The sequence below is a fragment of the Protopterus annectens genome, chromosome 5.part0 (assembly GCF_019279795.1).
Source record: "Protopterus annectens isolate FY-2018-M chromosome 5.part0, PAN1.0, whole genome shotgun sequence".
In the NCBI taxonomy this organism is placed as follows: Eukaryota; Metazoa; Chordata; order Ceratodontiformes; family Protopteridae; genus Protopterus; species Protopterus annectens.
The window spans coordinates 983,283,884-983,301,582 of record NC_056735.1 but is presented as its reverse complement, the minus strand read 5'-3'; the positions used below and the strand labels follow the sequence as shown (position 1 = coordinate 983,301,582).

The 17,699-nt window shown below is 41.2% G+C and overlaps 1 protein-coding gene across 1 annotated transcript in view; it reads right to left on the bottom strand.

Moving 5' to 3' along the window:
- The window catches only part of POGLUT2 (protein O-glucosyltransferase 2), a 765,363-nt gene that overhangs the window by 108,542 nt on the left and 639,122 nt on the right, over nt 1-17,699 (bottom strand). The window contains exon 7 of the mRNA XM_044071952.1: nt 7,618-7,827. Within this exon, the coding sequence (XP_043927887.1) occupies nt 7,618-7,827 (210 nt within the window). The remainder of the gene's footprint in view (nt 1-7,617; nt 7,828-17,699) is intronic.

Genomic DNA, 17,699 nt, shown 5'->3' with positions numbered 1-17,699 from the left:
AAACGTTTCCACTTGTTACGATAAACCTTCCTGGTCGAAGACTTATGAGCAGCCACCAAAAAATAGATCTAAATGAGGAGGACAGTACAGGATTCATAGCAATCATGGGAAATGGAGCAGCCAAGCTGTGAGCTTCAAACTGTCCAGATTTGGATGATGAGGCACCCCCGAAGGGTATACAGTTAGATCCTGAATGGGATCCAGGATCCAAGGCGGAGCCAGAAGGTGAGACCAAAAGAAGGGAAGCCATACCCGGCGAGGCCAAAATGAAGCAATGAGGATCACTTTGCTCCCCAGTCGACAAGATTTCTGTAGAAACCTGGGAATAAGAGGTACTGGCGGGTAAGCATACAGAAGACTGGAAGGCCAAGCATGAACTAGAGCATCTCTGGAGGACTCCCCCAGCAGGGGGGTCAGAACAAAAAGCTCGCTGCACTTCGCATTGGAAGGAGAAGCAAAGAGATCACATCTAGGTTGACCCCATTGGTGGAAGATCTGTTCTGCTACTGAAAGATTCAGAGACCACTTGTAAGGCATCAGAATAGTCCGACTTAGACTGTCCGCTAGGATGTTGGATCATCCCGGAATGTGCGTTGCGATGAGAAAGCGACCGGTGGAGATCGCCCATTCCCCACACTCTCATGGCCTCGTGACAAAGGGGGTAAGATCTGGTCCCTCCCTGTTTGTTGATATACCAGACCACTGCCATGTTGTCTGACTGAATTGCGATCGTTCCCAGAGGAAGAAAGGCATGAACTGCCTGCAATGCTAGAAGGACCGCTCTCATCTCTAGGACATTTATGTGCAAGCTGGTCTCTACAGGGGACCACAGGCCTTGGACTGTCCTGCCAGAGCAATGCCCCCCTCCCACCCGAGTTGGGAGGCATCCGTGGTCACTGTGGCTGGGGCCAGGGCTGGAACAAAGGGTCATCCTTCCAAAATGTCCGGAGAACACATCCACCATATGAGGGAAGACTGCCAGACTTGACTGAGTTGAACTGGATATGCCAATGGTCGTTCCAACAGGGACCATTGTACAGCTAGAGTCCACTGTAGAATTCTCATGTGTAAGTGGGCACACGGAAGAAGGGTTATAGTCGCCGCCATCGAGCCTAAGGCTCTCAACACCGATTCCGCCATTGGGAGATGAGAGTGGTAGATCAGGGAGAAATGCATCCTCAAGTTTTGCACTCTCTCCAAGGTCAGGAAGATTTTGCACTGAAGAATATCTATCCTGGCACCAATGTAGTCTATCACCTGTACAGGATCTAGGAGTGATTTGGATGCATTGATTGTGATCCCCAAATGCAGGGCAAGAGTCAGGAAATAATCCCTGGTTTGGGAGAGTAGACGCCTGGTGGGAGCGGTGGGGAGCCAATCGTCCAGGTACGGATAGACCTGAATCCCCTGAAGCCTCAGGTGAGCCGCTACCACCGCCTTTATTTCAGTAAACACCCTGGGGGCTGTGGTGAGATGAAAGGGTAGGGCTTGAAATTGGCAACGACTGACTCCTAGCTGGAAGCGGAGGAACCTCCTGGAGCTTCTGTGCATCTTTATGTGATAGTAAGCACCCTGGAGGTCTAACAAGCACATATAGTTGCTCTCTTGCAGGTACGGCATGATGGACTGTAGTGTAGCCATCCGAAACTTCTCTTTGGCAACTGACAGGTTCAGGGTAGAAAGGTCCGGAATGGGCCTTAAGTCCCCCGTTTTCTTTGGCACCAAAAAGAGCCTGATGTGGACTGATCTGTGAGGACGGTTTTGATGGCTCATTTTTCTAGCAGCTTGGAAATTTCCTGTGCTGCTGCCTCCCTTTGTGTGGGTGGTACATCCGGGAGGTGTCTGGCACATTTGGGGGGACCCACAAAGGGGATAGAGTATTCTCTGGATATGATCTGAAGCACCCAGCGGTCTGACGTTATGAACTCACATACTGCTAGGTGCAAGGACAATCGTACCCTGACTGCCTCCAGAGTAGAGCAGTCGGGCCACCCCTCAGGGTTGCTGCCTGGGTCTGTCCAAGAAAGGTTCTCGAGACCCAAAATTCCTCGGACCCCCTCTGCCTCTTGTCCGGCGTCCATTCTGTCCCCCTCTGCCTCAGGGGGAAGAAGAGCCCTGAGTGTCCCGCGAATACTGTGACGTCCGGAACCACATCTTCTTTTGCCCTCTCTGGTTCCGGGAAAAAGGCCTTTGAGGGTTCGAGAAGCAGATCCCGATGGCAGACAGTGTCTTCCCGTCCTTCTCACTCTGGACTAATGTCTCTTTGACGGTCTTACCAAAGAGAGTAGAGCCGTCGTAAGGGGCATTGGCAAAGGACGCCTTGAAAGGTTCTGGAAATTGACATAATCTGAGTCAGGCGTTGTGCCTCATGGACACTCTGGACCCAGCCGCCCTAGCCGTTCCTGCCGTAGCATTTGAAAGGAGTCGCACGGACGTGTTGGAGACTGCTTTCAAAGTGGCCATCCTCGTGGAGAACGAAGCCTTATCCTCTTGTGACATGGACTTAGGGGGCCTCCTCCATCTCCTTTACCAGGTCGCGTTGGAGTCTGGTGACATGTGCCAGGTAGTTCAGCACCCTAATCGAAAAGGTAGCTGAAACATAAACCCACTTCCCTAGGCGGTCCATCATCCGCAACTTTCGGTCAGGAGGATGAACCGAGGAACTCTCCTGGGCAATTTCCTTCTTTGTGGCTGCTGCTACCACCGTAGCATCTACGGGGGAGCCCTTGTTCCATGCTGGTCTGTCTATGGGGAGACTTAATATTTTGTCAGGGGGGAACTCACAAGCCACTTGTTCCTCAGGGGGAACCATCTGGAGCTCCTCGAGCATGGGCTGTCCCTCTGGTAAAACGATGGGGACCGTAGAAAGAGCCGAGGGGGTCTGGGTGGAGTCCAAGGGGCCGGCAGTCAGAGGACTCAATCCAGTGGAGAGAACCCTTTCTACCACGTCGAATGCCAAAGGAGAACCTTCTCAGAAACCAATAAAGAGGCCAATCTCCCCAGGTCCGATGAGAGAATCTGAACCCAAAGTGGCTGGAGCTCCGAGGGACAGAACTTGGCCTGACAAAGGTGGAGCTGATGAAAAAAGTTCCACTCCCTCGGATCCAACACCCAAGCTCCGGCTCCGAGAGTGGCTCAGATCTGAGCTGGTCATATCCAACATACTCCAGGCAGCTGTTGGCTTCGAGGAAGCAGGTACCGTCGGCGCCAACCCCCTGATTAAAGCCATCCTCGGATACGAATACTCCAAACCCGAGTAGGAGAAGGAGAAGGAGATATCGGCTGGTAAAAAGGAAGAGAGCTCCCCACTTCTGAAGGAGAGGGGGTTGGCAAGACTCCCATCTGGATCTGAGTACGTATGAACCTCCTCATCATTTTATCCATATCAACCTCGACGAGGCCACGGACTCCAACCTTGCAGGTCAGGGCACCGAGGCCCTAGAAGCTGAGCGTGTCTCCTCCGTCTCCGGGGAGAACCTCGGAGATCGGAGCTGAGGGGAGTCATGGATCTGTAATGTTTTGACTGGTGAAGAGAGGTCCAGAGATCTCTCACGCTTTTCCCTCGCCATCGACTCTATCTCCTTCTCTCTGCCCCTTTTCCACTCTGCTCCACTTCCACAGGCTTTTGCACAGGAGATTGAGTCCCAGCCTGGGAGAGAGAAGAAGCCAGGGGAAGAGAGGAAGGAGAGGTGGCCACAGCAGCCACTGTGACCGAAGCTGAAGACGTGGCAACAGCCTCAGAAGGGGGAAGAAGGCATTTTAGGGCCAACTTGGCCTTCCTATTTTTAATTGCACGAGGGTTGGACCCTGCCACATATAGTGCAGTCTACACTCAGAAGGGCCACACCCAAGCACATAACACACAGAGTGTGGCCATCCACAGGGGATAACTTATGGCCACACTCAGTGCATCTCTTGAAAATAGGCTTGTCAGCCATACTATCAGAAGAAAAAAAAAACTAAAGAAAAAACGTTAATTCTTTCTTTTTTGAGCACACTCACTCACCACACTTACACACAGAACGTACTGGGGGGGGGGGCAAAAAGTCTACACAACTACTCTGACTAACTAACCTAAACACTACAAACTCAATGCACCAAGTGAGGGGAGGAGAAAGGGGAACTTACTCTATCACTATCTAAAGATTTTTAAGAAAAAAGAGAAATTTTTGAAGTCTTTACCCACTTCAAAATATGGAGCTCTAGAGATCATGATGCATAAGCTATTCGCGGCACAGGAGATAAGGGGGGGTTGGAAGGTAGTGGAGGTGTGTTATGGGTAAGAGGAGGAGCTTGGTGCTCGGAGCAGATGCTAGTAGAGTTGTCAGCTCGGATCCGATATGGGCCGTATCCCACAGTTTGAAGACCAAGTTAAGTAAACTACTTCAGATCTTATGTTAGAAGTTACTGGCTTTTATGAAACAGTTAAATCTTTTTACTTGCATGAAAGTTATAAAAAGCAGTTTGGACTATTAGTGTCCGGGTTGGCTACCCTTGAACGAGAATTACAGGAATGTAAGTTAAAGACGTTTCAGAGGTATACCAGAGATTACATGAATGGAAGACTGTTTTCTTATCAGAAGTTTGTGACATTTCAACAGGGAGGGATGGAATGTGTTCATGATTGAACAGATAAAACAAAAAGAGAACTAGGTCCATTTTAAAGAAAACAAGGAATGCTTCAAAGACATTGGCTGAGGAATCCTCCTCTGCCACTGATACAGATGGGGAATTAGTCACTGAATCCCCTTTGGCCAAAAATAAAAATTCTTCTAACTATTTACATCAAGAAGAACGACTAGACACAAACATTCTAAAAGGGGCATCCATGTTAGATGCCCTGTTATGTCTGATGGCTCCAAATTAGGTGTATGTCTTATTGTAGATAATCTCTCTTCTGCCACTTTAGCTTTGGCAGAACTAGATTTGTTGAATAAAGGGCTTAATTTTATGCCATCTTATTCTGTGTCTGATAAGATTTTTGTAAAGGATGTCATTTCTTTTGTGTAGAAGATTAAGCCAGCAATTGTTTTCTGAAAATAAAGCTACACATAGTAGCAATGAATTTAAATTTAAGAAGTTCGAGGCTCGAGCTTTACTTCTACTATGAATAAACATGTTGCAGAATTTCAGCAGAGTGTACGCAAAGATTTACATTTTAATTTTTCATATGTTGTTAGACAACAAAAGAACTTTTTTTTAACATAAAAATCTTTACAGATTTTGAATAATAATAATAATGCCATAGTTAATAATGCTGATAAGGGTGAGGCTGCTGGTGTGTGGGACTGGGCCTGTATTTGCAGGAAGCCCATAAACAATTACTGAATAACCTTTTCTATCAGAAAATGATTTTGGATCCCACTTTAAAATTTAAAAGAAAGAGATACTTTTCTACTTTTGGCTTTGGAGGAAAGATTTATTTCTAAGAATGTAGTACACCATCTTATGGCACAGGATCCCTCAGTGTTTTTGTATGTTACCCAAGATACACAAGGATTCAATTTGCACTCCAGGTAGGCCAATAGTTTCTGGCTGAGGTTCTTTAATGGAACCTTTATCAGCTTTTTTGACACAGTATCTGAAGCCTTTGCTAGATGTTGTTTAGTCCTACATTCAGGATACCACTCAGTTTTTGAATATTTTGCAGGATGCACAATTAGGTAGTCATTGGTACATATGTACACTTGATGTTAAAGCATTATATATCTATATTCCGCATTGGGCTGGGTTATTGGTAGAATATTGGTTGGACAGGATATCTTTGTATAGCCAGCATTTAATACTTTTTTCGATACGTCTAACTGAACATGTACTAACTAAAATGTCTTCTATTATGAACATGTACTAACTAAAAATGTTTTTTTACAGTGGAAAGGTACAGCAATAGGGCCATCTTTTGCTCCCATCTATGCAGACTTATTTATGGCTTTTTTGGAAGAACAACTCAATTATGATGTTAGTCATAATAGTATTCAGGAGGACACTGACGTATGGCGTAGATATCCTGATGATTACTGGTTGGTTTGGAAATCTGATGTAACTTATTTACGGGAATTTGTGCAGTACCTAAATGACAATAAATATGGTTTGGAATTTAGTCAATTTTGATTTGAAAAATATTTCTTTTTTTCATGTTATGGTGACTAAGAATGATGATGGTACACTTTCAGCTTCACTTTTCAGGAAGGAACTTCATTTTAACTCTTTTTTGGATGCAACCAGTTGCCATCCTCCCATATAATCAAGAACATTCCTAAATCACAGCTCTTGAGGGTTAAGATAATTTGTTCTTCTGAAACAGAATGTAAAAAATATGAGCTAGATTTGTTTCAAAGATTTCATGCTAGAGGATATAAATCTGCTGACATCCAGAAAGCATATAACCATACTAGATCTGTAGTAAGATTGGAGTTGTTAAAATATGGTAAAAATCATAGAGCTCATGGTCCATTACGCCTGGTTACTAATTTTGGAAGCACTTCTTCAGCTTTTTGTGGTTTAACTGATAAACATTGGAGTATTATTTTATATGATATTAGGTTAGCAGAATTGCTACTGTCACATTGCCCTTGTTGGGGTATTCTTTTATCTGATATTAGGTTAGCATAACTACTACCATCACATTGTCCTTTTGCTTTCAGACGCAGGAAAAACATAGGCAATTACTTAACTAACTTACTCCTTTGAGCCACAGAAGCAGCTTTAAATCTCATTTGTATCAATATCTTATCAACTCAGATGGGATTCAAACCCACAATCCCTGGCTTAGGAGGCCAATGCCTTATCCATTAGGCCACTGGGGCTGTACAACAAACTATTGAAGGTAAACATTTGGTAGGTCGTTATCCTTGTGGACATCCTTGTGGACACTGCTCTGCTTGTAATGTAGTTATAAAAAACAGTCAATTTTCTTCTTCCAATTCAGCCTGTATTTTTGAAATTAGATGTTTCAATTCTTGTGATTCAGAATGTGTGATATATCTAGTTGAATGTAGCTGTTCTGCTTTTTATGTGGGACAAACATCTAGGCAATTTAAAGCTTGTATTTTGAACATCTTAGTGACATTAGAAATTGTTCAACCAATGCCTTACATAAGCACATTCTTAAACATTCTGCTGCTTCATTTAGATTCACTGCTACAGCTAGGACATGTTGCAAAGGTTTTAATAAGTTAGGATGGCATGATAAATTAAACAAAGAATGTACTTGGATAGTTTGTATGGGTGCCTTGTTTACTCCTGGACTGAATAACATCTTCTTATTGGTGGTGGTGTTAAATCGAGGAGGGGTTAGGTTTTTTGGTTATTTATTTATTGCGATGTCATATCTACAAGTTTGTTTAAATGTTTGATCACTGAAGAAGGCCTTTCGGTCAAAACCGGTATGCTTTGAATGGAATATTTAATTTATGTGAAGATTATACAAAAGTGTTTTAATTGCCAATGAAAAGTGCTAGCTGGTTCTTGTTTTTGCTTTTTGACCTTGCAACTTGCTATACTTCTGTGGAGTTTCCTTTGAAGTAACAAAATCAAACCAAAATGTTTACTACAGTCTATAATCTGTAACTGTCTTGTACTGTCCAATGACTCAGACAAACCATTGAAAAAGATTACCTCTTCATCGTGGTCTTTTGCCCACTGAATTTTATCTAGCAGATCACTTAAGTTGCTCTTGATTGGAATGTAGTGCTGCCATGGTTTCAAATCATTGTAGAAATGCTCATAGTAGATAGAATCCTGTTTTAAGACAACGCTGTCTCCTGCAAGGAGGTATGGTAATCTGTATGCTGCTACTGTTCCATCAATATTGATCTGATACTTATACTGAAAAAAAAAACACAAAGAAAGGGAGCACTTACAAATATTTCTGTTGCAAAATGACCATAAGCATGAATTCAGCACTCTGATATGTTTTTTTTACAAAATAAACAAATAAGCAGTGGTGTAGCGGTTAGCATTGCTGCCTTACAGCAAGAGGTTCTCAAGTTCGATTCTTGGCTGAAGTGCCTTCTGTGTGGAGTCTGCATGTCCTCCCTGCATTTTTGAGGGCTTGCTCCCGGTGCTCCGGTTCCTCCCACATTCCAAAGACATACAGTAGGTGGACTGGACACTTTAAATTGGCCCTAGGTGTTAGTCTGTGTGTGCGAGTGAGTGGTGCATCCTCTGAGGAGGGTTGGGCCTCGGGTTAGGAACCCAATCCCGTAAAACTCTTACCTGCTATGGAAATGAGTGTTGAAGGGTGCTTGTTACCCGAAGTGCTGAAGAGCACAGGAGTGAATCCAGGTTCCAGAAACACTAGAATGGGCAATGATGGCTGCTGGTTTCTTTTGCAGTTCCCCTCTGTGAGAGTAGTTTCCCCCATGAAAACTAGAAGACAACTGAATAAAACCAGCAAAAAGCTAAAAATAGCAAGCATGTTTAATCAGATCAGTCAGTACTGTGATTTATTGTCTGCTATACTATTTCTCCTCAGTTTTGCTATCAACCAGTAGATGTCTTACAAGAAAGAAGGTATAAAGCACACACACATGTATGTATGTATGCGTGTGCGTGTGTTTGTGTTACGTAGAATCACAATTCAACAAACTGACCAGAAAAACAACTAAACCATATCACTTAAACATTAAAACAATGACATGCAGGACCATTTGTTAAGGGTTCCAGTGATTACAAGGGGATGCAAACAACCACAGCTGCCAAATTAGCAAAAAAAAAAAAAAAGCACTCTCCATTTGGTTGTATGAATTTCTACTAACAGTTAACTACACTCTTTCCCAAGCATATCTACTTCTTCTGCACTCAACTTCCTTGACATCATATATACTAACTTTATTGTCCTCCTTATGAATAGGGTATTTCCTTTAGCTTCCAACAGTAATGATTCAGTTTACTGTAGTTCCCATTTTGAACAAATCTAATAACCCTACGTGTTGAACTACACTAAATCATCTCTTTTCATTCCATTAGTAAATCATCGTAAACCATATTTCTGTTTTCCTGCATCAAAGTGTACTAACCATCATTCCATTTCAATTGCTCCCAAAAAGTACACTGCTTACCTTATCTCTTCAATATTTCAAGTCTTTGTCTTCTGGTAATTCCAACCTAATTTCACCTAAATGTAACAAATAATTCACCAAAGGGTAACTTTTTTCTTGCTAAGTAGATCATGCAAGAAGTTCATGGCCTATCTCATAACATAAGATTACCCTGTTCTCTTTTTATGACCCCCAGAAACCCCTTTGCTGCTGACCTTCTGCCTCTACCCTCGAACCCTATTTGCTCCATCTACTGCAGACTGATGAAATCCTGACATGTCCCTTAAGACACATGGACTCCCCCATTCAGAAAAGAAGTACTTTGTGGCTCCTTCCTAGTAATATTGGCATAATAATTAAAGGTGAGAGCCAGGAGCTGGTCAATATACAAGTAGCGAGGTGTGGAGAGTTTAGATGTGCAGGATAAAGAAATTCTAAGTAAGATGGGGTACATGTGTGACAACATGTGCAGCATGGTATGTGGTGACACACTTAAACCTAGCCCCTCACCACTGCCAAACTTCATGATGAGATAATACCTACTGGTCTCCACTAGGAAGTTTCCATTTATGAGCAAAAACCTGAAATCTTCCTCCCTGGATAGCTAAGTTGGTATTAGCTGCTCCTTCCTACCCCCAATCTGGCTCTTCCAGCACCTGAACTACTACTTTAATGCAAGTCATGTGAGTAAAAGCCAGGGCTCCATCCATTTATTCCATGGAGGGAGGTCTTGTTGCTGTTTTTGATTATATAAAACTCAAAAAGAATAAGTATTACATCTACCGTCCTCCTGCATCTGCAGCTTCACTAATATTTTCCATTTAACATCAGAATTTCAAACTGATAACTAATATATTACTTTAAAATGTACCATGTTGCTCTATATCAGGTACATTTAATCCACACCATTCTTTTGACAGGAGTAATTTATCTCACAATACTCTGGATTTGCTTCCTTTCCAAATAAGATTGTGAATCAAATTCCTTACAGACCTTCAAGACTTTTTTAGTACCATTACTGGAAATATCTGAAATACATACATTTCTTGATTTACCTTCATTATTACATTATTTGTATCTTCTGCTCAATCTCTAAAACTATAAGTTTCCATCTCTAAAAATCCTCCTTTAATCAGCTGTTAAGTTTTCATACATACTGCTAGGCGATTTTACTAAGGAACTCCCCAATCAAATTTTCAAATACTTAACACATTCATCTTTCCATAAATAATCATACCCTATCTGTAACCTCACCAAAAAGGAATAGTCCACTCACATTGTTTTCATCTTGTTTTGTTCACCTTATAATCAATGATAATTCCAAATGAATCTAACATTTGAAATAAACTACTGATACCCTTGACTGATCTTGACTGATCAGTTAAATGAACCACTAAGTCAGCCTCAAACAGTACCATTTCAAACTCTGCCATTTATTTTACAGCCTTTCAAATCAGATGCATTATTCAACATAGCAAATGGCTCTAAAATCAATGCAAACAGTACCGGTGACAAAAGACAACTTTACTAGGAGGTTCCTCAACATACTGTCATGTTCACCAACATACCATTACATATTTTTGCAAGGCCTTTGATTCTGAATAAATAACTTTTGGCATCTCCATGAATTCAAATAAAAAAACAAACTGCAATATTACTTGCATAAAAATAAATCATTCCCCCCATCAAGTACCTTCTGAGCATCGAGAGTTGTTACAACCGATAGCTTCTGTGTCTTATGCACACTTGTCATCAATATGGTAATCTTTTAAAACACCATCAATCATTTGAATGCAACTAACAAAGCCACACTGTTCAAGATCTGTCAGTTTTGGTATTTCACTAGCCTTCCTTCTTGCCAAAACAGTCATAGACAATTTACAGTCATGGTTTTAACACTGATATTGCCCTACATGATGATGGCATTCTTAGATCCTTACCTTCTTGTGTCTTATCTCCCAAATGATTCTCAAAAAAATATTTTAAACTTCTTCTAGAATGAGAAATTCTATTACTATTTTAGCCCCCTTTGGATTAAGTTTTAGCAGTCTCAAGGGTTGTAAAAATTCCTTTATTTTCTGCTCCCCCTATTTTGTTTGTACATTGTATAACTGCATATACTGTTTTCTATGATGTTTCACTATCCTCTCAGGATCCTACTAAACTTCTTTAATTCTTGTAACAACCCTCTGTCAAGGTATTTTGCTTATCTAGGGGAATATAAAAATACTTAACTTTTACTGAGTGACACAAACTCGTATTTCTTATCCAATAAACCCTCTAATTCCTGCTTCACCTTTTCCATTTCATCCCCTCACCTTTTGCACTCCATCACAGAATTTAATTTTCAGTTCTCCTTGTCTATACTCTAAGGTATTTAGAGCCATTCTAAAGTCTTTCATCAGCTGAGCTATTAGTCACATTAACTCCATCTTAAGTGTCTGGATCCAAACAAAAGAAATTCAAAAAGTATTACAAGAGTAGAACTTCATTACTTTAAAATGTGGGTATGTTAATGAAATTCCTTATTAATGTAATCATACAACTACAATCTTCTGTCAACCTGAGAAGAAAATTATTCCCATATTACACAAGTTTCTTTAACTGTAACTTGAAAGTGATTTCAGATTAAAGAAACAGGAGATATTCATATACATTAAATCTACTATGATACAATGTATCTATAAAATATATATATATATATATATATATATATATATATATATATATATATATATATATAAATATATATATATATATATATATATAAATGTTAAAAAAGGCCAGCTCTGTGGCATATAGGGATAAAATACTGACTATAAGCCCCAGCAGCTCAGGCTTGATTACTACATCTGGGCAGTGGAGAAGCTAGCCTGGAGATGCAGGGGCAGGTTCAGGCCATGGATTGAGGTAACTCAGTCCTGCTGCAATACTATCTAGTTATAGAAGTGTAGGTGATACACTTGTTGAATTTTCTTTTGTTTGGATCCATATGCCAGACACGGGACAACTGGCTGGTCTGCTAAGCAGTGCCCTTATTGTGTTACATTAGGGGATCAGTGTACTTATAGAAGAATATACATATCAGTGAGAAAGCACTGCAAGCCTGTCTGCAGCTATGCACCTGGCAAACTCTGTGGGGAGGGAAAAGATGTTAGAAGAAAACTCCCAGCTCCATCGGATGAAGGCTTGATCCCCTGCACTGATTTTCTTCCTGTCCTCTCTAGTTATGATTTGGCCAAATAGGGTGGACGTGATAAAACTAACAAGAGGACAGAGGCAATAAGATAACACAAAAATCTGGATGTGCAACACATACTAAAACAAATGTCTTCCAATGTATATTCTGCATTATTTTCTTTAGGAAAGTTATGAAAGGTTTACTACATAATACAATACACAGTCCACTAAATGTTCTCTAATTCGAAAGACTACTGCCATTTAAGAACAAACAGTCTGTTTTAAAATGAAGTATAGCCATCATATATTTACACTGGTCATAACACAAAGTTAATAAACAAATAATTGAACAAAAATGCACCAACAGACAAACTATTGATTCATAAGGAAACTGAAATATGCTTTCTTCTTTAACAGAGTTTTCAAACAAATCAAATCCTAGAAACATTACTTAAAGCAAAAATATACTGTCAGTCTTAGCCTAGGTAGTCTTACTACAAAGCTTTGTGTCATGATAAACTACTACACATCAATACGAGTCACATCCTGATAATGTTTATACTACAAATTAGAAAAATAAACCGCAATTCTCGGATATGTATCCAAGTCCCAATTCTCACTTTTCTGGAGTTTAACAATACTAGGAAAATGACTACAAAGAACTGCAGAAATTAGGTTATGTTTTCATTTACAGATTTATAAATGTTGTCACTGTTATCTGTTAAGATGAAAACAAAATAACTATAAAATTTCAATAATAAAAAAAAAAGTATATATATATATATATATATATATATATATATATATATATATATATATAAATGGGTCTACTGAAGACCAAAAATCCACTTGTTCGAAAACGAACAGTGAATTCTCGGTTACGCGAAAGTACACTTTCGTGAAGAACGGTTCAACGAACCGTTGAGGAACACAGGTGCCGAAGCACACTATAGTGTGGAAAGGGCATTTATGTGTTTCCCCATTGTAGTGCGAACTCAGAGTTGGTATATTTAGGTGTGCAGGGGGGCTTGCCCCCCTGCAAAAACAATATTACTGTGTTCTTTATCGGTTCATTGAACCGATGTTCGCAGAAGTGGACTTTCGCTGAAGTGCACTTTCTCATAACCGCGGGTCTACTGTTTACATTCGAAGAAGTGAGTTTTCGAATATATACAGTAGACCCATATATATATATATATATATATATATATATATATATATATATATATCTATATAAGAAAAAAAAAAAGAAAACTCAGCTGCAGTCTTCAAGAAGTAATTTAAGCAATACATGGATTTCAGTGGAATCTGGTAGTTACCAGGCATGCATGTATGAAAGAAATAATGCTTTACATGACATGTGAAAGTTGGAGTGAATGACTTGAGACGTACCTCCCTGGACTACATGAAAAGAGACATGGAAGAGCTCTTGGATCATGTAGCCCAGGTAGGTATGACCCTACTCCTGAGCAGTATCTTGCCTTCGCCCAGAATGATACCACAGTATATGGACAAAATGATTGACTTCAACAATTGGCTAAGTTTCTGGTGTCATTCAAAGGGGATCCAATATCTGTCTGCCTGGGAAGACATGATTGACAAACCACGATGCTTTTCCAGAGATGGTATGCACCTGTCGCCCCTGGGATTCAAGTTACTGGCTAAGGGTCTTGCCACCCCTATAGTGCCTTTTTTAGGCAAGACTCAAAGGACAAAACCACCACCGTAACACATATAAGCATGCAAAATCTGAAGGTAATGCTACTCAATGCTAGAAGTCTAAACCTCGAAATGCACTCTCTTGAGGAACTCCTAAAAATGGAGAACATCGATATCTGTGCAGTAACTGAGACCTGGCTCATGGCTCCAGAGAGCACTCCTGCAATACCAGGCTACAACTCTTACCACACTTTTAGGCCACCAAACCAGGACCGAAGCACTAAAGCGGAAGAGTGTCCATACTTGCCAAGGATATTCTCACCTCCAGGCTAGTTGCCCAACACAATGCATCTGAAATTCTACAGGTGCAACTAACACTAGGTAAGACTGCAATCCAAATTGTAGCTTGCTACAGATCCTCCACCATGCCCCAAGATTCTCACTACACCTTTCTAAACATACTAGATAATATTAAGATACAACCAAACACCCTAATACTGGGTGATTTCAACTACCCAGCCATTAATTGGGAAAACTACTCGGCTACCAACACCTTTGCCCAATGGTTCCTGGAATTCATAAATTCCAACGCCCTGGACCAGATAATCCATACTCCCACCAGGGGCTAAACTATCTTAGACCTGGTCATTGCCAACATAGGAGATTGATGCTCCACACCAGTGGTCACCCCCTCGTTGGTCAGGTCTGACCATAAGCTAATCACCCTTGACGTCCACATCCCACCCCCACCCCCCAGTAGGCAAATTTCTATAAAAAACTTCTCCAAAGCTAGCTTCATGCTACTCAAGTCAGAAGTGACAAAATTCATGACACCATGCAGATGGGAACTGGAATTTTGACCACTGAATCCTACACTAAGGCACTGTACGAGCACATCCACTTGTGCATGAATCATGCCATTCCAAACAGAACCAAGACAGTCTCCTCCAGAAAAGGAAACCAATCTGGTGGTCCCCTGCCATAAACAAACTATACAACAGAAGGAAGAAACTGTTACAGAAAAGAGGAAAATCCCAGGATGCAAAAAAACTCCCTTGCCAGCCTCAGTAACAAGCTAAGATCCCTCATAAAATCCTCCAAAGCTAGTTACAAAAATAAAATCGCCAAAGTTTCCAATGACAACCACAAGGCATTCTATATTTATGTCAAGAATTTAAATGGCAATGCTCAGATCTGCTCTAAGCTACAACAGAATGGCATTAAATATACTGATCCCAAGGATATTGCCAATATCCTGGCAGATTGATTCAGTGCCAGCTTCACCCCCCCCCCTCTCACCCCCTAAAGGGCCCATCTCAATACCAAAAGATTGCCAAAGTCCGGTACTCACAACCACAAAGGTAAAAAATGCACTCTCGAAAGCTAAGAATACAGCATCCATGGGACCAGATGACATCTCGGGCTGTGTACTACATGAACTACAAAATGAACTGGCACCTCACCTAAGTGTCATGTGTAATCATAGCCTCACCTCAGGATTTGTGTCCAATGAGTGGCGCACAGCTACAGTTATCCCACTCCACAAGGGGGGATCCACCTTGGATCCTGGGAACTATCGTCCCATCAGTCTGACGAGCCTGATCTGCAAAGCCATGGAATGCATTATGATGGAACTTATAAACAAAGACATTGGCAACCTTCAAACACTGGACCCCACCCAGTTTGGTTTCGTAAAGGGCCGATCTTGTCTCCTCAACCTGACTGACTTCTTCAAATCAGTCTCCAGAGCCATGGACGAGGGTAAGACAGTCCACACAGCCTATCTGGACCTTGCCAAGGCCTTCGACAGCATCCCCCACTCCGGACTCATATATAAACTTACTAAGCTGGGCATTAATCCCTACATCACTTGATGAGTTGTCAAATGGCTTATTGAAAGAACCCACACTGTAAAAGTAGCCAACTCAAAATCTAGCTCCAGACAAGTGACATGCGGTGTACCTCAGGGTTCAGTTCTGGGACCACTCTTGTTTGGCATCTACTTCTCTGAAGTACAGGCCAGCACTAAGGGACTCTGGCTAACAAAGTTTGCAGATGACTACAAACAGGGAGCCATTATTGAATCCCCAAATGATGTGGATACTCTACAAAAGGGCCTTACAGAAACAGATGCTTGGTGCCAGAGCCATGGGTTCAAGCTCAATGCCAAGAAATGTATAGTTATCCTCTTTGGGAAAAACCATGTACCCATGAATTGCCACATAAGTGGCAGTACACTAAACACCGAAAGTTTGATAAGGGACTTAGGGACACAGGTGCACAGTGGTCTCAATTTTGATAACCACATAGTCACATCAGTCAGCAAATCCTTCTATGTGGCACACCTCATCACTAAGGGCTTTTCATCCAGAAAACAGGAGGTCATTGTCCCACTGTACTCATCCTTCATTAGACCCATTATAGAGTACAATGCCCCGTATGTACCTCACACGACATCTGCAACAACTGGAAAGGCCACAGAAATATCTTGCTAAAAGAATCACAGACCTAAAGCAGATGCCCTATGCTGACCATCTAAAAAAACTCCAGCTATACTGTCACATATCGCCTACTCAGAAGCGATCTCTGCTTAACATACAAGGTCATGTCAAACCCAGTGCTGTTGGACATGCTACACTTAAAGAAATCCCAATCCCTCAGAACTACATGCTCCAGGGATCTAAACCTGGTCCTCACAATGAACAAAACATGCTGGAGGGATAGGTTCCTGACCCAGAGACTCCCCATACTCTGGAATAGACTGCCTATACATGTCAAGCTGTGCACCTCTCTGGCCCTCTTCAAAAGGGACCTAGATGATTGGATGGGAGATAGGAAATTCACCCCGGGCATCACATCAGTCGCCCTGCTAGACAGGGGTCCAGGGAAGTAAATATTCTGGGAAGAAATAGCCAGGGAATTGTTATGGCTAGGCTTGTATAGGCCCTAGGGCCGATAGCCTAGTACCAGCCTATGAACCTATGAACTACAAATAGCACTCTACTGAAAAATACTTTAAAAAGGACTGCTAGTCAGGAGCATAAAATGATCCCTCCTCTCAGAAAACAAAATAAATGTTGTAGTCTTTCAGTAACAAAAGTTGATACAACAAACATTTCTAGGGAATTTAGTTTCCTTAACTCCTAGTCTCATAGGAAGGAAAGAACCAAGAAGGGAATTACTGACAACAGGTATTGTGAAATTCTTCATTAAATTTACTAAGAAATGGCTGCTTAAAAAGTCACAAAAATAGTGGTGGTGAGAAGGATGGATAAGGTTCAACTCAGAAAACACTGAGCTTGATGATAGGCTACTCCTGAGAGCTAACTAGTTCTTGCAAAAATAAAACAGTTTTAATCCATAAACAAAGCCTGGAATTCACTAACCCTGATGGGTGACTTCAGTTAAATACCTAGTTTTCTGGTATACAGAAGACGACATCACAGTACGACCACCTAGTTCCAAAGCAGAGAAGTGCTTACCTCTGGGAAACTTAAGTTGAAATTTAACCCTGAATTATTTCTTAAAATCTTTCAAACATCATCCACCCCTAGCTACTACAACAAGATATGTTTAATAAAATATAGAAATATGAAGTTTTATATAATGCATATATCTGAGTTAAACTTAGAACATTTCAACTTCTGAATTGTTATAAATACGGACGCACTGTGTTTTTACCACTAGCTTCTTAATTTATATCTATTTTTTTGCAAGTTTCTAAATACAACTGCTTTACCGAGTTGATTCACGGTTTGATACTTAATGTCACTCATTCTCCCTGACCTTATGTTTCACAGCAATGTGCTCTTTTAGATT